Source organism: Carya illinoinensis, chromosome 16 (assembly GCF_018687715.1).
Source record: "Carya illinoinensis cultivar Pawnee chromosome 16, C.illinoinensisPawnee_v1, whole genome shotgun sequence".
Lineage (NCBI taxonomy): Eukaryota > Viridiplantae > Streptophyta > Magnoliopsida > Fagales > Juglandaceae > Carya > Carya illinoinensis.
In genome coordinates this window covers 29,146,394-29,169,021 of record NC_056767.1, presented here as the reverse complement: position 1 = coordinate 29,169,021, position 22,628 = coordinate 29,146,394, and the positions used below count along the sequence as shown (strand labels likewise).

At 34.6% G+C, this 22,628-nt stretch overlaps 3 protein-coding genes and 1 long non-coding RNA gene across 5 annotated transcripts; 2 read left to right on the top strand and 2 right to left on the bottom strand.

The window, feature by feature from the left end:
• The first annotated feature begins 2,184 nt into the window (after positions 1 to 2,184).
• Positions 2,185 to 2,778, top strand: LOC122299017. The gene is made up of 2 exons (XM_043108853.1): positions 2,185 to 2,376; positions 2,479 to 2,778. Exons 1-2 carry the CDS (start codon positions 2,185 to 2,187, stop codon positions 2,776 to 2,778), a joined length of 492 nt encoding a protein of 163 aa, XP_042964787.1.
• On the top strand, positions 2,776 to 9,247 carry LOC122299845 (disease resistance protein RUN1-like). Of its 2 annotated transcripts, XM_043110309.1 has the most exons (8): positions 3,132 to 3,270; positions 3,500 to 3,742; positions 5,201 to 5,482; positions 5,576 to 6,622; positions 6,716 to 7,429; positions 7,731 to 8,032; positions 8,198 to 8,680; positions 8,819 to 9,247. In XM_043110309.1, exons 2-5 carry the CDS (start codon positions 3,503 to 3,505, stop codon positions 7,190 to 7,192), a joined length of 2,046 nt encoding a protein of 681 aa, XP_042966243.1. In that variant the 5' UTR covers positions 3,132 to 3,270; positions 3,500 to 3,502; the 3' UTR covers positions 7,193 to 7,429; positions 7,731 to 8,032; positions 8,198 to 8,680; positions 8,819 to 9,247. The 2 variants fall into 2 exon arrangements, with proteins under 2 accessions (XP_042966242.1, XP_042966243.1); XM_043110308.1 differs by having other exon boundaries at positions 2,776 to 3,742.
• A 211-nt stretch (positions 9,248 to 9,458) lies between these two features.
• LOC122299847 lies at positions 9,459 to 12,157 on the bottom strand. Its single transcript, XR_006239784.1, has 2 exons — positions 11,793 to 12,157; positions 9,459 to 9,773 (listed from the first exon to the last, which is right to left on the bottom strand). It is a non-coding gene; the product is annotated as an uncharacterized LOC122299847 (long non-coding RNA).
• A 4,163-nt stretch (positions 12,158 to 16,320) lies between these two features.
• On the bottom strand, positions 16,321 to 19,630 carry LOC122299016 (probable 6-phosphogluconolactonase 4, chloroplastic). The gene is made up of 3 exons (XM_043108852.1): positions 19,575 to 19,630; positions 17,062 to 17,197; positions 16,321 to 16,789 (listed from the first exon to the last, which is right to left on the bottom strand). Exons 1-3 carry the CDS (start codon positions 19,628 to 19,630, stop codon positions 16,358 to 16,360), a joined length of 624 nt encoding a protein of 207 aa, XP_042964786.1. The 3' UTR covers positions 16,321 to 16,357.
• Positions 19,631 to 22,628: the final 2,998 nt, after the last annotated feature.

The window sequence follows — 22,628 nt, the reverse complement described above, 5'->3', positions numbered from 1 at the left end:
AAATAAGAATTTAATATGATCTCCTACTCAAAACAAGAGGGCAAAAAATATTATCTACCCTTAATCTCCATACATCCCTACAAATACTAGGAATAAAATACTTAATGGACAATATGCAAACCATGTGCGACGGGTTGAAGGGTTGCAATTGGCTGAAGGGTTGCGACGGGTTGAAGGGTGTGAGGGGTTGGAGAGGTTTGCCGGGCTAGGGAGGTGCGGCAATGGAGTGCAAGGGCGTGGTTTAAGCTTTGATCTGAAGAGAGTATTCAGTCAATCATTTGGTATTTGATTTTGCTATCTGTAATGTGGCTCATGGAATTTAGTTGTGGATTTTTGACGTGTCAATTTTTTATTTGTTGCCGTTGAGAGTCTAAGAACATCATAACGGTTCAAAAGAGGGACTGTTAACCTAAACAGTCAAAATTTCACCACGCACTAAACAAAAGAATATAACTTATAATCAAAATGATTAACCCAGGATCGGAACCTGGCTCTGATATCATCTGTGATGCCTCCTACTCCCACTTACAAAAATACGGGAATCGAGATATCCGGATGATGATAACACGGGCCACACATCCCATCGTTAAGTATGTACATGCAACACGTTTATAACTAAACAATGTAGCAAATAATAAAAGTCAGTTGACTAAGTATCAGAATTTGTATAAAAGACAAACTCACTTAAATACAAGCGTATCAAAATATCACAAATTAGTAGTCTCAACTCCGATGGGGATTTCAGTAACTTGTTATAAATTTCTCCGTGGATGTCCATTATCTACAACAGGGTTTGCATATATGTGAATTAACGCAACGGTTCACGAAGGCCACCTACTCTTATTTTGTGTGAAGCATCACGATCACGTTTGTGGGGCTTTGATATTTGGTTCGGTTTGGTAAGTGAGAATTTTGATATTAAAATTTTGAATTTTAAAATTAAATTTTAAAATATTAAATTTTAATATTATTATTGTTTTAAAATTTTAAAAGATTAAGAAAAAGTTAAATTATTTATTATATTTTATATAGAAATTTAAAAAAATTATAATGATAAAATAAAAATTTTAAATTTAAGATAAAAATTTTATGGTACTAAACTGAATTTAATATTTTGTGTGAGCATCACGTGTGTACTATGTGGGGGCTAGCGTGTTTTTTATTTAATGGTTCTGATGACGCGTTTTGGTAATCAAAACGTACCGTAATCCGAAAATTACGAAAATGTTGTTCCTCTTTTATTTATTTTTATTTTTATTTTTTAAAAGTACATTATTTTATTTATTTATTAGACGAATGTTACATATCATTTTACATTATATATTTTATATATTAAAATATTATTTATTATTTTTATTATTTTTTATTTTATTTTATTCTTGTTAAATTAATTAAATTATTTTATTTATTATTTATATATTATATATTTATTATAAAAAAATAAAAAAAATAAAAATAAATATAATATGTAAAGTGTGAGAATAGAAAGAAAAATTTTCCAATTTACTAAGAGCACTCACATCCGTATCCCCATCCCCATCTCTATAATTTAACTTAAAATCATATTTTTTCAAGTTTTTCCCTAAATTTTATTCATCTTCTAAAAACCTCCCACATCCCATTCCCCATCCCTATCTCTATTCTATTAAATAATATTTCTCTAGTCTTTTTTTATTACTTTTTTCTCTCTCTTCCATTTACAATCTTAATTACTAACTCTTTTGTCTTATTATCTTTTTTTTCAAATATCAATTTCTATTAAATTTTTTTACGGTTTTGACTATCAAATACAGTATTTTTTTAACCGGAATTAGTATTATAAAAACAGTAATTTTTTATTTAATTAGTGAATTTTCTAATGTGATGGTCATATTTTATTATTTAGTATTCTTTATTCGTTCTTTTAAAATTTCCTCTCACGTATTGAATCTAAAATTTAAACTCATTTTTTTAACGGTAACATTTTTTGTCTTTTCTCCAACGGTAACATTTTTCGTCTTTTCTCAAACGGTAACATTTTTTGTCTTCTCTCAAACGGTAACATTTTTCGTCCTATGTGTAACAGTAACTTTTTCCTCCATAAATACGCATATTGCTAACATTCACTCTCACAAACTCTTCTTTATTTTGATCTATAGAACCGAATTTCAATAGTCTCCCCTGATCTCCCACTTCTTTCATCAAATGGCTCGTACTTTCTTTCGCAAATTGTTGACATACGTATCCTCTGAAGATGATAGCGATGTTGTTCTTAATGAGGAGGCCGATGGACAGTCATCGAGGCATCGTAACAATCGCCAACGTCGTAAGTTTATTCGGCGTGATCATATTGAGGGGCACGAGCGGCTATTTCACGATTATTTTGCTGAAAATCCAGTATATCCCTCGAATCTATTTCGAAGGAGATTTCGGATGAGCCGTCCCCTATTTCTTCGTATTCTAAATGAGGTAGAGTCTTACGAGCCGTACTTCGTCCAGAGAAGAGATTCCGCCGGAAGACTCGGTTTATCTTCTATGCAAAAGATAACTGCAGCACTTAGAATGATGGCGTATGGGGTGACTGGAGATTTTATGGATGAATACATACGTATTGGTGAAAGCACCGCAATGGAGAGCCTGAAAAAATTCTCCTCGACAATAGTAAGTGTTTTTTCAGATGAATACCTACGGTCTCCAAATGCCAACAATATTACCCGATTGCTTGCTGTAGCTGAACAACGAGGATTCCCAGGAATGCTGGGCAGCATTGACTGCAGGCATTGGAAGTGGAAAAATTAGAAGGATTAATGAGATTACTCTCATGATAGGGATCTATGGTATTGGTGGGATTGGTAAAACAACTATTGTCAAAGAAGTTTATAACAGGATTGCGCATCTATTCGAAGCTAGATGTTTTCTATCAAATGATAGAGAACTTTCAACTCGTGATGGTCTGGTCAAACTGAAAGAGAGCCTTCTTAATGAGCTCTTAGGAAACTCTAGAAGTCTTAATGTTGGTAGTATTGGAGCTAATGTTATAAAGGGTTGGCTTTGCTCTAAAAGGGTACTTCTAATTCTTGATGATGTGAATGATTTGCTCCAATTACAAGAATTAGCTGGAAATCATAATTGGTTCGGTCCAGGAAGCAGAATAATAATAACAACAAGATATAAATATCTATTAGAGAGACATACGATTGACTCAATGTATGAAGTGGAGGGATTGGACAACAACCAAGCTATTCAGCTATTTAGTTGGCACGCATTTAAAAAAGAAGAGCCAGATGAAAGGTACGTGAAATTCTCACAATGTATAATCAGTTATGCTAAGGGCCTTCCACTAGCTCTTAAAGTGCTTGGTTCATATTTGTATGGTAGAAATATAATACAATGGAAAAGTGTATTGAAAAAGTATGCAGGAAAACCTCACGAGGATATTTATGAAATACTTAGAATAAGCTATGACGGGTTGGATCGTGATGAGAAAAATATTTTTCTTGACATTGCATGTTTCTTTAAGGGGATGCATGTACAAGATGTTACGGAAATACTAGACAGTTGTGGTTTTCCAGCAACTATTGGCATCAACATACTTAGAGAAAAGTGTCTCATAAATATTGACAAATTTGATCATGTGGAGATGCATGACTTACTGCAACAAATGGGTAAAGAAGTTGTTCGACGAAAATCCACCATGGAAGCTGGCAGACGTAGTAGATTGTGGTGTCATAAAGATGTTCGCGATGTATTAGAAGACAATACGGTAAGGTCACACTTAAAAAAACCATTGATTTTCATTTCACAAGTGAAAACTCCCAAAAAATGTTGAAGTTAAAAATGGTGAAGTAATTCGTTGGTGTGTGTGTGGATGTTTATGTGCATGTGTGTATGTATGTATGTATAAATGTGTGTGTATATATATCTATATATAATTGTATTTTCTTTTCTTTCCCTTACTATGATTCGTGCAACTTAGGGCTGGTTTGGGCATCATATTAGATATACAATTCTCATCTGATCTCATTTCACCTCATTTCATCTTATTTTCAAACATAATTCAAATGCAAAATTTTCAAAGAAATCATTACAACGTTTTCAAACTTTCAAATACTAAATAAAAAAATTTCAATTTTTTTAAATCTCCAAACAAAAATAATTAATAAAACTATATTTTTACAATATTTTAACTTTATAATATTTTTTATTCAATTTTTTTTCTCTCTTCTCCAAAACTCAAAAAATACTTGAATCAAACTATCTCACTACTATTCACAAACTATCTTACTACTATTTATAAAATTCTCATCTTATTTCACTTTCAAACTAGCCTTTAGATTGTTGTTTATAATTTTAGTAGTTTTCTATATAGAAAATGAATAGCCTATATTAAATTAAGGAGAATTTTGTAAAATTAAGGTAGAGTTTGGATAGTGAATTAAGATGATATAAGTTAAGATGAAAATTAAAAATTGAATAAAATATTGTTAGAATATTATTTTTAATATAATTATTATTTTGAGATTTAAAAAAATTAAAATATTTATTATATTTTATGTGATGATTTAAAAAAATTATACTATTAAAATAAGATGAGATGAAATAAATCGTTTCTTGTATCGAAACGGGACATTCTTAACTTTATTGAAATTGCATCTTTGTTTTAGTTTTTAACAAAATGAATTGTAAAAGAGTTGTATGGATGCTTCCGTTAAAGTTAACATTTACTTTTTTTAAAAAATATAAAATCGCTGGTATCTCCTCAAAAAAATTATGCTTTTATGTTTTAGCGAAACTTTCTGTAGTTTAGTATTATATTTTTATGCGCGGCCTTGTGGCAGCAACACACAAGGGCACGTGGCAACCCACTATATACCCATTTGCCCTTCTCTCTCTCTCTCAATTTGATTGTTTATTATATGTTTTTAAATTTTTATCCTTTTTTATTTTCTTCCGACATTATTAGCTTTTTCCTTTTTCTTATAATTTTCTAATATTAAGTTTTCATTTTTTTTCAGTATTTTTCTATTTTTATTTTATAATGTTAATTGATTTGATTTTTTGAAAACTAATTTATTAAGTTATCCATTTCATTAATTTATGTTTAATTTGTTTTGGTTTTTCTGTATTTTCATGATTTTAGCAAGTGGTAAATGGTAATAAAGGAAGAACTCTATGAATTGATTTTGTTGGGATACCTGTGTGGTGTGTCTTGTCTTTCTAGGGAACAAGAAAAATTGAAGGGATTTCGTTAGACTTTCCTGGAGGCCATGACGAGGTACGCCTGTGTTCCAAGGCATTTATGAAGATGAAGAAACTTCGACTGTTTATAAATCATAACGCACAAATCTCTGGAGTACCGAAATATCTCTCTAATGAGTTAAGCATGCTTCGTTGGAGTAAATATTCGTCGTCATCTTTGCCATCTAATTTTAATGGAAATAATCTCTGTATATTTCGAATGCGACATAGCCTCATCAAGAAGTTGGATGGCCTAAAACTCAAGGTACAATTATTATTTTAAATATTTATTTCTTTAAAACTATGAAAGAAACTACTTCATTGAAGCTAATAGATTTATTTTATTTTATTTGGACAGAACTTGAGAGAAATGGACTTATCTTTTTCTAAATTCTTGACAAAAATACCTGATCTTTCGAGTAGCGCAAATTTAAAGAAGGTGAATCTCCAATATTGTGAGAATTTAGTTGAGGTTCATTGTTCCGTTGGATTCCTTGATAAGCTTTCGGATTTTCTTGTTAATGGATGCTCCAAGCTTAGGATTTTTCCTGAAAGATTCAAGTTGAGATCTCTATGTTTGCTTCAACTTTATGATTGCTCGAGTCTTCAAGACTTTCCCGAGATTTTGTGTGAAATGAAATTTTTATATCATATATGTCTTCGCGGCACTAGCATAACAGAGCTGCCTTCATCAATTGAGAAGCTCACTGAACTTCAATCCTTAGATCTAAATGGTATTGGTATAAAAGAGCTACCTTCATCAATTGGAAAGCTCACTAAACTTGAACGTTTATGTGCAAGAGACTGCAAAGACCTTGTGCATCTCCCATCTAGCATTCATCAGTTGCACCGTCTATGTTCTCTCAAACTCGACCGTTGTTCACAAGCAATAAACATTAGAGAGGTGGAGGAGGATGGTACACAAAGCACGGCATCTGTTGTGTGTAAAGGCCAATATGAAATTGAATCAAGTGCAGAATTGACTTCGATAAATTCAAGCATTTTTAATGATGGTTCCTCCTCAAGCGCGAATTGGGCACCACTAGCTTTAAGTCTTCAATTCTGTTGCCTATCAGAATCAAATTTCTTCACAGATGCTAACTACTTTCCCACTCTGGTTGAGTTAGATCTAAGTGGGAGTGATATTGTTATCTTTCCTCAAGACGTCAGATTTGCAGGGTTGAAAAACCTTTGTTTGAACAATTGCAAGCAGCTTGCAGAAATTTTACCTCTTCCATTGAGTATAGCAAAGGTTGAAGCTCGGGGATGCACGTCATTGAAAAGTTTTGCAGAACTATCTAAAATATTTTTTAATAACAATGGAAGGAATTCAAGTGGCCTAAAGATTGACTTGTATGGATGCCTTCAACTTCTTGTGAATATGATGCTTCCGTCATGGGAAGAGGTATGTATATTTTCCTCTCTTTTTCAACGTGTTTGTGTGCGACCTTGGTTTATAACTTGTCTTGCTGATAATGTTTTTATATTGTTATAACAGAGAGATTCTAAGGAAAAAAATCGGGAAGACCACCTTGAAGCTAGAATCATGGGCATTATATTTTCAGGAGAGAGGATTCCAAGCTGGTTCAGCTATTGGAGGGAGGCCGATAATAGTAATTCGTGTGAAATAGATATTAACGGGCCGCATTATCGGAACCAGATAGAAGAAATTATTTTATGTGTTGTTATTGGATTTAGAGCTGGGATCATTTACTCAAAAATGGAGACTGAAATTTGTGTTGGAATCCATGATGGAAGGCATTGGAATGACTTATGTAATCAACATATAAGATTTGATTGCTCGGAGTCAGACCATGTATGGCTGGGATGTTTTGTGTGCCCTTACAATAAAGGGAACATTTCAAGGTTTAAATTTGAATGTGATTCAGAGCTCGTGGTGTTTAAAAGTGTTGGGGTCCATTTGGTAAAGAAGCATGAAGAGAACGTAAGAGATCAGAAAGGTGTGCTCCACTAAGATGTTGGTGCCCATTTTGGTAAGAGGCATCGTGATGAATTTGATTGCAACTTGGAATCCAATTCGGACCCTCAACGAAAGAGGCATTCCTCAACCATGGGCATTAGAATTTCAGAATTAGAGAATGAAGATGAGAATCCAAAGGAATCCCGATTGGAAGATGCATGAGCCGGAGAAGATGGGATGACTGAAGAATCTGTAGATGTGAAGCTGTCACTGCGACTCGCATCATAGAAGGTATCTTAAAGGCATTATTTTTATTTTTTGTGCATTGGTTATTTCATCTGTACAATTTTCTCACTCCAACCAAACAAACCCATGAATCTTTGTGCACATGAAACTCCGTGTGCAACTCTTTTCAAATTAATGGGTCTGTTTGTGCTAACAGAATTTCATGTCTTTATCCTTGCACAAATGCTGCTAGCACCACATAGATGATCATTGTTAAAAAATTGTCTTAATCGAGACCAAAACCACTTGATTTATGACTTGAAAGCTTAATTTGGGCTGCACTTCACTTTCTTTTGTTGCTCTGCAGTTATGGCTCCGGAGTGTACTTCTTTCTCCTCTCCTTTGAACTGACATAGAGATTAACTGAACTTTGAAATTTCAACCACTCTAAAGAAAAGAGACTGCTGCATTTTCTTGCATCCTTCTTCTGCTCGGTAAAGTGGTGGGTGGTGTTGTGGTGCTCTATATGCGATGGGATGTTCGGCAGCACAGGCTAGATTTTAAAGACTCCCACGCTTTATTATTTGGTTTCAAATTTTCCCTTTTGGATTGCTTGATTCGAAATGTTGCGGTTTGCCCACTTCCTCCTAGTTCATTTTTCCCTGCGAGGTTCGTCTTATGATTGGGTTCGGGTTCGAAGCTCACTTCGTTTGGAAATGCTCTCTCTGATTCTCATTTTTTTAAGTCTAAACTCCCACGTTTTCTGAGATGATTTCCTCAAGCATTTGCTCATTTTAATGTGCTTTCTTGTGTTTAATCTTGGGAATTTTCTAGGAGATTGTTTTGGTCCCCTCAGGAAAAAAGCTTCTCATCAGCCACTATTTCTCATCAACCGTTGCACACCCTACGTGGATCCGAAGTTTTTGAGAAACCAGAGGTATGCAAGAAAGCACAACAAGAAGAATGGTGGTTCTGCAACCGAGGAAGAGTAAATCAATGAGGGTTGGGATTCTTTAAAGTTTAGATATTGTTGAAATGGTTTTCAGATTTGATGTGTTGGAAGTTTCTTTCGACCTTTTCAGTCAATATTGACTGTGGGTACCCTGTGTGTAAGACTAGCAATACATCTTGTTGGAGGATTGATCCCCAGGGTGTTATTTACTTGCAATTAACAGCATTACCCTTAACAATCTTGTTGGGTTTGCTGTGTTCATAGTGCACTTGGTCAACATCCCCATCACTGGTACTGGTATTAACCCAGCTAGGAGCTTTGGTGCTGCTGTTATCTACGACAATGATAAAATATGGGATGAACATGTATGAACGTTTTCATGAATTGGCTCTACTGCATATGAATATATATATATATATATATATATTCATTCCAATTTTTTTTTTTTTTTAAACTTTAATTTGTTATTTGGAGTATTAACTGTTAATACCTATGTAATGCAGTCTTGAAAAGGGAGTTTGAGGTTCAGAAAAGGAAGGATGAAGCCTTGAGAAATGAGCATCAGCTCCAAAAAAGGGAGGATGGGCTGATAAAACCAATGACCACAGGAAGCATTGGATTTCATGAAAACAAATATCTTCTCTAAAAACAGAAGGGGGTCTTCAAAAGAGAGTTTGAGGTTCAGAAAATGGACTGGAGATTGATTACGATAATCATTTGCAACTACTTTGGCAACACTGAGGGGGCTTTCTCAAAAGACCTTCCGCTATAATATAGGATTCGTAACCAATAGTTATGGGGAGTAAATGTGAAGGCAATGTATTTGAGAATGCTTGGTTGTAAACATTACTCTTGATTGTAAATATTCTGTACTTGAGAATGAATAAGCAGTGGCAGTTTTGCCTTTTATCTTCATGTGGCAGTTTTGCAAAGTGGTATTTTTATCTCTACCAGTTTTGAGGCCTCCACTTATTCTCCTAATAAATTGTACAGATGGTGATTCAAACTGCCCTTTTCAACACATTAGATTTACAATTGAGATAATAGACCGTTCTTCACCTTGCATACAAACAGTTTGTACTTTGCTTATCAACTAAGATAAAAATTGTGGTTATCAATTTTGCGTAACAAACTTTTCTTATCAGTTTATACATATAGTTTATACTTTGCTTGACAAACTGTGCTTATCAAAACAGATCAGTTTAAAATTTTGGAGAATCTTCTTCAAAATCCTCACAATGCCCCATACATGAAGGAAAGGAAATCCAACAGCTCAGTTTCCAAACTAAAACAACAACAAAGTATTGTACTTCTCTAACTTGAGTGTAAACAAATACAACAACAAAGACAAAACCAACTCCCATGGCCACTATTTGGCTGCAACTATTTCCATAAATCTTTAGTTCTGCAGGTGTCCAGAGTGTTGTCCAATCCCATTTTCGATCTCCATCATTATTTCTGCAAAAAAAAAAAAAAAAAAAAGAACAGAGAAACATATATGAGGGATGGATTAAACCTCCATTAATTCATCTAGTTTGGCCAGTAACAAAAAAAAGAGCAAAAATGAAGCATTAATGCATTTACAGATCTAAATAACTAGAAGTTCTACAAGGGTACTTATATAGCAGATAGTAAAAAGGAAAACAGAATAGGCTATGAACTTAATACCAAAGAAATAGTAGAAATGATGCAATCAAATTTTTTAACTAAAGTTATACATGAACTAAATATATAGCAAATGAAAATCAACATATTGTCTTCGCTTCCAATCTTGTCACTTTTAGTCAATCCGGAAGTTTGCACTACAAAGCTATTCAAAATACTGGGTGGAATGTTTACCAAAGTTCAAGAACATATCTGAAAAATGGCAGAAACAGACAAATCAGATATTGAAAGTCATAATGAGGAAAATTGGTCTAATGATAAACAGACAAATTAGTAGTCTCTTGCTTGTGAAGGGAAAAAAAGAAGTAGTTATGTCATTCAATATAGAATTTGGAAGGGAATTGTTGTATGTTTTGCTGTTGTCAAACCCGAATAAATTTTAGAACTGGGATATATTTTCACAGGTTTGATATGAATAAAAATTCAAAATCAAACTCAACTCAAATACATTTGAATCCAATTTATTGAAGTCATCTATATGATTTTTTATTTTTTATTTTTTTATTTTTATTGAAGTCAGGCATATATGAGGCTGTTAAGGGTCATATACCAAAGGAATGGGATATTACTAGAGTTGGTGTTTTAAGGGTTAGATTGAGCGCTTGTGATAAATTAATACAAGAAATCGAGATAAAGATGGAATTTCCCTTCAAAATGTGATTTACACAAGCGCAACACAACACAAGTTGCAGAAAATAGAAAAAAGAGAGAGCTTGCAGATCAAACCTCGATCTACCACTCCACAACACAACACAAGCGCAAAGAGTAATTTAAGATAAAAGTTCGTATCATTTCCTGAGTATTTTAAGATAGCCTCCTAATTCTCATCCTATTGAGAACAGATGGCAGTAATAGCTTACCAAGAACAGTAAAGAGTAATTTAATGGGAATTATATCAGCAACTATTAGCTTACTCTACATGAGTATTTTAAGATAGCCTCCTAATTCTCACCCATTTCCAATTGGGTCTCTAACTCTGGTCCCCATTTCCACCTATTCACAACCTCAACAATCTTGGCTACGGCTGAGGCATTAAAAAATGGCTTCTTTAGCCCACCCACCATGACGTGGTCATCAAGTCCTGGTTCAAATGATCGTATACCTTTACCACTGTAAATAACACCCCGATTCATCTAAGTACTCTCTCCTCAGTCCACTCACCAGAACCACCATCACCGTTTCTCCCGGAGATGAAATTTCTTCTAAATTTAGCGTTAATAACAGGACTCCTGACAAAGCTAGGAGACAGCAATGAAAGACATCATGAGGAATCCAATAGGATGAAGCCACTGCTTGTAGAAAATTTGATAGACTTTTTCTTTCTTGTTTATAGCCTTCGAAACATGTTATATTCTCTGAAAAGAGTCTGGAAAAGAGGTATATGTTTTTTTAACAAATGATATAGTTTAATTTCTTGCATCCATAGGATTTTAACTTCATGAAATCCTTCCCCCGTGAAACGGGTTAAAACTGGATTCTCACTTGCTAATCAGATCTTTGATGAAATATTACAAAGCATAGCAAAAAGGTAATTTTGACCACATAATTCACAAAGAAGCCCTTTAACTACAGTCTACAGTAGGCAAAAATCCCATCAGCAAATCAAAGGCATCAAGTTTGACAATGATTATTTCTCAAATCGATCGACATTTTATTCTCTTTAAGTTTGATATAATGGCCTTTTCCTTTTTCTATAATTTGCAAAAGCTCTATGAACAACAAAGAATCTGCCTCCAAAGTCAAAAAGTTGCAACGAATGGGATGAAGACACCGAGTATGGGCGATAAGGAAAGTTACCGAATGGAAACTTACGGAATTCTTGCAAAGTTGTTTGTCTTGCAGAGGATGATTGACGGCGAAGCGGGGTGCTGGGCTGAGGATGGGCGACGACGACGTGGGACCCAGAGCAGAGGAGGGGCGACGGCGGGTGCTGGGCACAAATGGGCGATGCGGGGTGCTGGACAGTGGATGTGCGACGGCGACGCCCAGAGCAGAGGAGGGAGGGGCGACGGCGGGTTTTGAAGGTGGAAGAGCTACCGACACCGAGAGCAATAAATGGGAGGCGGGAATTCGAATGGGATGAAAACATGAAATGGCTGGATAGGTGTTCAGAAGTTCCTCAAAACGCACATTTTGAAAGAAAAACCCCACGTCAGGTGTGTGGCGTGGGATCAGCTACAGTTGCTGATCTATAGAACAACTCTATCTTTGCAGCCACTGTTTGGCTGAAACCGGAACACACTTTACGTGGCCTAAGTGATTTTCCTTTTTTCTCCCTGCTGCACGTTTCCGGTCCCTCCATCTGTTTTCACCTCATTTGAAATTTTCACTCCATTTGAAATTTTCACTCATCCTCTCTCCACCCCCCAATCCTCTCGCCCCTTATCCACGTCGCCCATCCTAAAAGTAAACCGGTGGTGCACCTAAGGGCGTCCCGAGGCCCTCCCTCAGTCTCCCCCTCCCCCAAACGAAGCCCTCGAACCCTGCTTTCTCCCCCACCCCCCGATCGAGTACAGTTTTGGACGGCGTTGCAACGAGAGTGGCTTCTTCTTCTCTGGGATTTCGACGTCGGTAAGCATTTTTTCCAAACTTCTCACATACTCTCTGTTATTACTCACTCACACTCAGATTCTCACCACTCACGCTCACACACTTCCATTTAGCACTGATAACCCAGACCCACAAATTGTTTCCTCCCGTCGAGCAGTGCCACACACCACAGTCATCACAGTTTTCGAACGACCCCACGCCGGTAAGCCCATTCTTCGTTCATATAGAGTTATATCTGAGATTTGTAGGGTTTGTAGTCGATCTACAATTTGAAATTTTGCCCCAACTTATAAAAAGCCGATCTTAAAATCTAGGGTTTGTAGTCGATATTTCATTTCTAATTTTCCCTCAAATCACTGAAAGTGGATCTCAGAATGGAGCACTTGTAGGTGATCTGTACTTTGTAATTTTTCCCCGTGGTTATTGAGTGATGTTAACTAACTAGTTTATCCATTTAGATTGTCAAGAAAAATTAAGAATTTCGAATTTAAAGATCGAGAGCATAAACAAAAAAGGAAGTTATTTATTGTAACACCATAAGTTTGTGAAACAATTGATTCATTGGGATTTATCTCGTTGTTTGAAGGTTGAAGCCCCCCTTATTAGAAAAAAAAAATGTGGGTTTTCTTATACAGAGCTTCAAAATTCTTGATTTCTCATTTTTGAGCTTCATTGGCTTCCTTTTTGTATGGTTTAAGGTTTTATTTATTTCATTTATTTGCTTATCAGTTCATTACTTGATAAAACAAGAATATTTTCTTATGACTTTAACATTCAGGTTATTTTTCCTTTTTGTAATGGGACAAATTTTTGTCAAGGCTTTTGCTTCTCTAGGAGGGTTTGGGCATTAAAATTGTAAAGCCATTAGAGTTTTTTTTTATTGGCACCAGTTGTAAAAAAAATTGATTTTGGCAATTATGCAATTTATGATTTATGAGTTTTGTATGTATGCTAATAGAAAAGAACTGCTACTCTTGTTCTCAGGTTGAAGGAGGACAAGAAGTTGTAAACCAAGTACAGATGGATGCCATTTTCTCATAGCAAAGCCATAGGCTCTAATTCTCAGTGCACAAAAATTAGAAGATGCAAGCTTGCTCAGTTGATTATTTTGAGTCTTCTTGTTTATAGTTTTGGATTTCAAGTTTGTTCAAGTTGATGTATTCGATCTGTTGATGATTTGAATCTTTTTTTATGTATTCTCAAATTAGTTCATCCATTGTATAGTTTTGGATTTCGAGTTTTTGATGATGTATTCTCAAACTTGTTATAGTTTTGGATTTCAAGTTTGTAATGAAGAATTGAACTGCAATTTTTACTATTGGCAATTTTTGAATTTGCTCCTGAAGTTATATTCTTTTCCTCTTTTTTTTGACACAGTGCAATGGCTCAAATTTATATACCACAATTTGACAAAGTCTGTACAAAAAGAAGAAAAAATATATCAATCATCATTCAGAACAAAACTCAAAATGCATCACACACGTCTTCAACCAATATAAAATACGTAGCACATGAATGTTGGCAATGGCACTCCCTTGTCGGCAAACTGGGGTAGCACTCGGGACCAAATGCAATGCTGGCACATGAATGCTCCTGAAGTTATACCACATGAATGAGTGATCGACTCTGTACACTGTTGTTTTTATTTCACATATGCAATGCTATATAAATAAAAACACAAAAGTAGAGAATTTGTGAAAAACTCCAGTTATTTATTGTAACAAACTCCAGTTATTTATTGTAACATCATAATTAGTTTGGTACAATGTAGCACATAAAGTAACATCACCACAACTTTACAAGTGACCCATCTAACTACAATGCTTACAAACTTAACCAATCAGCTAAGTCCCCAACACAACATTAATAAAACTAATTTTCCTCTCTTTTGGTGTTTTTCCTCTCTTTGATGGAGTTCTCCCTCTCTCTATTAGAGATCTTTTTTCCTGGCAACTGGACTTTCATTCCACCACTACAAAAGGACAACAATAGGAACAAGTAGTTAAGCTGCAAGGTGTATACAATGGCAAACGATCACAATTATTCAATCTCCCAAAAAAATTTGTCATGCAAGGGTAGATGGAAACATATTCTATAATACTGGATATTTTGTAAAGCCATAGGATGAACATGATGTAAATAAAGTAAATCAAACATCACGCTATTCCTAACCTTCTCTTCCTCCTGCATAAACTAGATTGAAGAGGAGCACACTTGAGCATTCAAAGCATAAAAAATAAAATACCAACTTTATCAGGCTTTTCATTGATGGTAATGGCCCTAATAACCCAATAAATTATTTAAATAATGGAATGTGTCACTCTAACCTTACTACTTTTCATAAATAAAAGGATATGCTTTTATTCTTGCAGAAAATAAGAAGAACACGATGAGGGGATATCTGTTTAAGAACTTATGGTCACTTTGCAAAGATATTAATGCATTAAAAAAAAATAGAGTCTGTGCTATACTAATATTTAAGTTGAATGATATTCTTACCCCAAAAAAAAGATAAATCAAAGATAAAATAAGAAAAAGGCCAATGGCAGTTTTTTGTTTATGCTCTTGATCTTTAAATTCGAAATTCCTAATTTTTCTTGACAATCTAAATGGATAAACTAGTTAACATCACTCAATAACCACGGGGAAAAATTACAAAGTACAGATCGCCTATAAGTCCTCCACTCTGAGATCCACTTTCAGTGATTTGGGGGAAAATTAGAAATGAAATATCGACTACAAACCCTAGATTTTGAGATCGGCTTTTTATAAGTTGGGGCAAAATTTCAAATTGTAGATCGTGATGACTGTGGTGTGTGGCACTGCTCGACGGAATTTGTGGGTCTGGGTTATTAGTGCTAAATGGAAGTGTGTGCGCGTGAGTGGTGAGAATCTGAGTGTGAGTGAGTAATAACAGAGAGTATGTGAGAAGTTTGGAAAAAATGCTTACCGACGTCGAAATCCCAGAGAAGAAGAAGCCACTCTCGTTGCAACGCCGTCCAAAACTGTACTCGATCGGAGGGTGGGGGAGAAAGCAGGGTTCGAGGGCTTCGTTTGGGGGAGGGGGAGACTGAGAGAGGGCCTCGGGACGCCCTTAGGTGCACCACCGGTTTACTTTTAGGATGGGCGACGTGGGTAGGGGGCGAGAGGATTGGGGGGTGGAGAGAGGATGAGTGAAAATTTCAAATGAAGTGAAAACAGATGGAGGGACCGGAAACGTGCAGCAGGGAGAAAAAAAGAAAATCACTTAGGCCACGTAAGGTGTGTTCCGGTTTCAGCCAAACAGTGGCTGCTCCGTAGACTTTCTCTCTCTTAAAGCATCCACATTAGTTTCATCAAAGTGATTTTTAAAATTTGATAAAAAGTACAAATTTTTCATAATTTTAAAATCTTCCTATCCATAATCCCATATTAGATTAGTCATTGGATTCATCAAAATAATAATATAATATTATCTTTTTAATAATATTTTTTTTCCATATTTTGCAATTAAACCTACTATATGTACATTAATAATTTAATTTGATATTTAAATTATTGATTTCCAACTAATTTTTTTCCTCAACCTAATTACCAACAAACATATTTTGCCAACCCTTCTTCTACCTAACAATCAAATATATAATAATTTAAGGAACAACAAACACATATACAATTTGTTCATCTAAGATAAAATATTATGTTTGAAACTAACTACATAAACCACAATAGAACACGTAGTAGCACATTTGAAGTTAAATAAACCACAATAGAACACATAAACCATACTACCACACAAACATAACATTCCAACTCTACAGCTTTGAAGCAGCATCCTTGTCCAAAAACTAAGTCAACTTCCCTTCAGGTGAAACCATTTGAACAGGAAGCTTAACTGAATTTTGACTCTTTCCTAAAGCTGTTTGCACTGCTCCAGCTTCACCGGCACCAGTTATCACAAGGGCAATGTATGTAGAAGAGTTGATCACTGGAAACGTAAAAGTAATTCTCTCTGGGGGCGGTTTTGGAGAGTCCTTAATGAAGCTGACCCATTTCTCATTTTCTTTGAGCAGAGGATGGCCTGGGAATAAAGAAGCCACATGTCCATCTGGACCCATACCCAGCAGCATGAGATCGAACTTTGGGAATCCACTAGCTTCAGATAAAGCTATCACATTTCTATTGACCAAGTTTTTTAGACAAGCCTCATAATCATCTGCTGCACCCTCAGCTGACAGCTTATCATTGATTGCATAGACATTACCAGGGAGAATTGGTACCTGTCAAGAAAATAACAGGGTTAAATTCACTAAAGACCATCACAAGAGGAATAACCATGGACGGCAAAAGGAAAATTGATAATAATAATTCAATTAAAGAATGAAACTACCTTCTACCTACACGTGACCCAGAATATGTTTTGATACAGATCAAGGATAAGCATGCCATCTTATTTTTATTTGTTTGACTTATCAAATTTTTTTCCTGCACCTAAACTAATCATAATTCAACTCAACAAAGTCATAAACAAACTATGCTCTCCTAATCGTACCTTAGAAAGAAACCCATCATTAGCAAGCTTATAATTACTGTCTTCATGATCCTTTGGTACTACTCTTTCATCTAGCCAAAAGACATGCCATTTCGACCATTCGATTGAATCAATATATGGGGGTTCCAGTAGCTTTCTGAAATCTCATTGTCAAGCAATTACCAAAACGATTCCTCATTTATCGAGTCTTAGCATATGAAACTTGCATAGGAAAGCAAGATTTGGTTAATTAAACCTCTAATTTCAATTTTCCCAAAATGAACAGAGCTGAAACATCCCACTGATATAGTTTATTAGCTTCATTTAGACCTTCACTTTTATTGAAGTTTTAAACTTTGGTTACTTACTTAGGATACACAAATTATCAAAAATTTGTACTTAGGATACACAAATTATCAAGTTTTAAACTTTGGTTACTTACTTTGACACAAGAGAAATAAAGCAATCGGTACTTATCAAAAATTTTAATAAATGGATGATGTAAACAGAAACTGGTATTTGCTTAACAGAGTAGTAGCAATCTTATATTTGTCGACTCAAAAAAGTCCTATTAATAGTAAACCAGATGTAGACCAAAACAGACCGTGTGTATAACACAGAGGGAAGGATAGGTAACGAGAAAGCAAACACAATCTTTTGTAGTGAATTGTTGTCTCCACTCAAACACTCTAATTGACCATGCCATCTTATTTTTATTTGTTTGACTTATCAATTTTTTTTTTATTTGTTTGTCTATTTATGGGAAAGGTGAGTTCTTTCTACTTTGTTAAATACTAAAGAAACACTTTGGAAGAGGTGAATATCTTTTAGTAAAACGGAACAATACACTAATGTTTTTTTAATACTCCTTTAAAGGGACAGTTTGGAAACCTTTTTTTATGACAGGAAACTCATTGAGACAGGATTCTTCAAATCCATCTCAGAAGAATAAACTCTCAATATACTATCCTACCATCAAAATTTGGATTTTCCCTATGATATTTTGAACTCTTGTATCCCATATTCTCCAAACCATCATTGATTGGTCCTAACTATGCTTTTTTAATTATATATATATATATATATATAAACTATGCTTTTAACACAATCCAACAAAACTGATTAATACAGATTTTTTTTAATTAAAGCGGCTAAAAATTTGATCTTTTAAGTCAAGGGTTTGGCCAACAAATTCAGAGAGGCCATATGATTAATAGTTCCCTTAACCCAGATTGAGAAATTAGCACCTATTCAATTGATTACTCGCTATTTCAGAATTAACGTTCAGACCGTTCAATTGATGCTGCTATATCAAACATAGAGATAAAATACCTGAATTAGATCACCAAGATGTAGTATATGCAAAAATCGAAGCTACTACAAGTCCTTTCGCTGAAATTTGTAAAAAGAAAATCGAAATGTTAGAAAAAGTGCTCGATTGAGTTCAGAGCTGAGAAACCTTGTGATTCATAATAGAAATGCAAGAAAAATGCAAGAAAATACCCTCAAGCAGTGATTTCCTGGATTGGGCAGTGATTTCCTCGACCCCTCAAGAGCGATTTACTCGAACGACATCACTAAGATTTCCTCATGCTCCTCAAGCATGATTTAGATTGGGAAGGGTGAGTTTATGAGGTTGGGTTTAGCAAAAACTAAATCAAAAATGGAGAGAAAGGGAGAGAGGGAGTGTCGGGCTCTAGAGGGAAGAGAGAAAGATAGAAAAAGAGAAAAGGAAGAGAGAAAATGGAGAGGAAAAATTGAAAGAGAGAAATGATACTTTTTTTCGGATTCACGGGCGAAAGAAACATCTGGGAGAGAAGAAAGACAGACAAAGAGAAAGGGTGAGAAAGAGAGAAACGGAATCACGGGCGAAAAAGGAAAGAGCAGTTGAAAGAAATGATTTTGTAATAAAATAATGGGATAGACGGTAAATAGTGAGTCTTTAAAGATGAAGATGAAACTAAATTTACTGTAACTCAAAGCTTGACTTTTAGCGTTTGCCGAATCCAATGCCAGCGTTTTAACCTCCAAACCATTCAAATTTTGAAGTTTCCTTCATTTTACCGAGACCAATGCTAGTGCTTAAAAGGTTGTAAATGGCGATTGGGAAGTGGCAATTCAGTTAATATATGGAATGATAGATGGCTTTCAAGTGATTTGCAGTCGTATGCTTCTTCAGCTTCTACCATTTTACCTTTGGAGGTAAAGGTAAGTGATTTGTTTTATCCAAATTCTAGAACTTGGAATATAGATTTGATTTGAGGGATCTTTCCTCCATATGTTGTTGAATAAATTAAATTGTTCAACTTCATATTCACTCTTGGTCTATTGATAAGCTTATATGGGGTGTTAACTTTGCTGGAAATTATACGTTAAATCTGGGTATCATTTTGCTATGGGGTTGGCCTAACAAATGAATCCAGCTACTAGTTCATCCTCATCAAATCATAGCGTTATGCGGCGTAAATTAAGGAATCTGAATCTCCCTAACAAAGTATTGAATTTTGCATGGAGAGCATGTTCAAACAGTTTACCTACAAAATCCAATTTGCTGAAGCGAAATGTGACCAGCAATGATCTTTGTATCCATTGTGGTAGGTTAATGAAGATGTCCCTCATGCAATTTGTTTGTGTCCCATGGTTCAACAGGTGTGGTTTGCACGTTGCAGTAGACTTGTGAGATTGTTTTTTGCTGAACATTCCTTTGCTGATTTGATGTGGAGTGTGATGGAGTTTGATGTGTCAATAGTTCCATTTTTTCTCACTATCTCATGGGGATTATGGAAATATAGAAATTTGAAGTGTTTGAACAAACAAAAGAGCCAATACGGTGGATAATTGTATTGATTATGTAAACAGTTTTACATCTATTAAAGCAGCCCGTATGATCGGGAGAAATGAAACTGTTTTACAATGGAAACCTCCACCATGTGGTAAGCTGAAACTGAACTTTGATGAGGCATTATTTCATGATGTAAATTTTGTTAGTATTGGAGTATTCTTAGGAATGAAAAGGGGGAGGTGGTGTTTGCTTTGAGTAGGAAGGAAATTGGAGTTTTTGCAGTTGATGATATTGAAGCTCTAGCGGTTTTGAGAGGGTTACAGATGTTACTCAATATGGGTTCCAATGGGCTGATTATAGAAGGAGATTCAATGCATGTAATTGATGATATTAAATCAAGGGAATCAAGTTTTACATCACAGGCGCCTATTATTAAGGAAATACAGCAGATTCTGAGGCTTTTGTCTGATTGGATTAAGTCATGTGGGTAGACAGGGAAATGAAGCCGCTCATTTGTTAGCAAGACATGCTTGTACGGTGGATGATACAGTACAATGGTGGCATGCATGCCCAGATGTTGTATCTAAGGTGTTGATGGAAGCTTCATGTGTTTTCTTGTTGGAGTTGGTTGAGGGGTTCTCAGAGTTTACCGTATTTTATTGTTGGTATGGGTTCGAGGGTCCAGTTTATTACTTGTGAATGTATTTGTTTCTTGAACTTTCAAGTATGAAGTCCATCTTTTATCAAAATATATATATATATATATATATATATATATATATATATATGTATGTATGTATGTATGTATTTATATATAAATATATGTTGTTTGCTGAGTTGCTTGTGGGGGTTGGCCATTTGCAGCTTGGTTTTATGCTTTAAATTTAATCATCTCGCACAATTTTTGTGATCTGCTCTGCGTTTTTGTGATTTGCTCTATATTTTGTGATTTTCTTTGTGTTTTTGTGACTTCCACCAATGCGATAAGAGTAAAAATTGTGGGTGTTTGCTTGATTAGATAAGGATCGAGACGGGATGAGTACATATCATAATTCCTGGGCTGGGGCCGGCCTTGGTTAGAGAATGATCTGCTTTTAAAAGTTAGATTCACGTACTTCACCATCCAAAGGAGGACCAAAACGTCGCACCTGCATTACCTGCATTTTCTTTCGAAATGCTTCGTGCACGCTTCCGTAATATTTAAACAGTTCTCATGAATCTCTATGCTCCAGAAATATCATACATAGAAAACCTTTGCTACTGTTTCTAATGATTCCGGTGCACCCATCTTATTCAAATCATAACTATATAATTTAACAGGAACTTTATATTTGAAATTAATTAATTTTTCTTGGTGTTTGGGTATTTATAAGCTTTAAATAATACTACTAAAAAAAAAATAATAGTCTCTGGTTTCTTTTAATTTAAGTTTTACTAATATAGGATGACAATGATCAGAACACAGAAATAACTAAAACTAATTAGTAATTATGTCATGCTACCAGTTTTTTTTTTTTTTCTTTCAGCATCTTTATGAGGCAAATTAATTTTTATGTTAATAAGATTCATGGTATATATAGAAAATAATGAATTGAACTTTATTTTGAATCAACCAGTGCATGAGTTTCAAGTGTTGAAGATACACCAGTTTTCCATCTCTAATGTTGCTGAGTCGGCATTCAGTATTGGTACTCGTATTAGATTCATTTAGAAGCTCCTTGGCCCCAAAAACAGTTGAAGTTTTTATTTTCACACAAAATTGATTGAAAGCTCCCTCCATTAATTAAGACTCTTAATAAGGCCTAATTTGGTTACACAAATCAATCTACTAAATCATTTCATCTTAATATCCAAAACACAATTTAAATGCAAATATTTTTTTAATTTTAAATTTTTAACTTTTTTATCTAATCATTATCAAATCATTACAACTTTCACAAATTTCTAAATAAAATACACAAAAACAATTTAACATTTTCAAACCTCAAAACAAAAATAATACTAACATTTTATATTAAAAAATTCTTTTAATTTTATAATTTTTTATTTAAATTTTTTTCTCTCTTTTTTCAAAACCTGGTAAAACATTTCAACTCAAATTATTTCACTATTATTTACAAAGCATTTCATTATTCTTTACAGATTTCTTATGCCATCTATGTTAGAAGATGTAGAAAGCTATAAGCCGGAAAATGGCCGTGTGTATGAATTGCTGCTTGGCTTTAATGGTTTGCAATCCAAAAGGCTGCTTTATTTTAATCTATTCTCCTTGTTTCCATTTCTTCTTCGTTCATTCTTTTTTCGTTTATGTTGACTGCTGACTCTGCTGCTATTTTGTGACATGATGCCTTTGAAAGGCATTAAAACTAATATTAATGAAGATGAAAATATCTCACTATTCTTTTCCATTATAAGTCTGGTAGTTGGGACGAAGAAGATGATGGAATATGGAAACCCTCCAAGGTACCTAATCCACATAGAAATGACCATGGCAGCGCGAGCTAGGTATGACAATTAAGATGAATTGCTACATAAAAAGCTTGAAGCTTTATTTATTTTTTATTTTTTGCAGTTTCTGACAAAATTGTTCTTTTTTACTTGACAGAAAATTAAGGACCCCAATTATAATAGGAAATGAAAGACTCCTTGGATTGATAATCCAGATATTTTGAAGCTTACATATTTATTTTAGCCTGAAGAAACTGTAATTGAAGTAGTTTCCTTTTATCACATCCAGACTTTGTATTTGATTAATGTTTTACTCTTTTTCAACATATATTCTTGACGGTATCATGCTTAGAGCATA

Coding starts and splice junctions, on each gene's coding strand:
- LOC122299845 (XM_043110308.1), top strand. CDS start 2,801: ATGATAGGGATCTATGGTATTGGTGGGATTGGTAAAACAACTATTGTC. Junction 3,743..5,200: donor ATGTATTAGAAGACAATACG/GTAAGGTCACAC, acceptor TTGTCTTTCTAG/GGAACAAGAAAAATTGAAGG. Junction 6,623..6,715: donor TGCTTCCGTCATGGGAAGAG/GTATGTATATTT, acceptor TTGTTATAACAG/AGAGATTCTAAGGAAAAAAA.
- LOC122299017 (XM_043108853.1), top strand. CDS start 2,185: ATGGCTCGTACTTTCTTTCGCAAATTGTTGACATACGTATCCTCTGAA. Junction 2,377..2,478: donor ATTATTTTGCTGAAAATCCA/GTATATCCCTCG, acceptor TACTTCGTCCAG/AGAAGAGATTCCGCCGGAAG.
- LOC122299016 (XM_043108852.1), bottom strand. CDS start 19,630: ATGGATACAAAGATCATTGCTGGTCACATTTCGCTTCAGCAAATTGGA. Junction 17,198..19,574: donor CAGCAAATTGGATTTTGTAG/GTAAACTGTTTG, acceptor ATGAGATTTCAG/AAAGCTACTGGAACCCCCAT. Junction 16,790..17,061: donor ATGATGGGTTTCTTTCTAAG/GTACGATTAGGA, acceptor TTTTCTTGACAG/GTACCAATTCTCCCTGGTAA.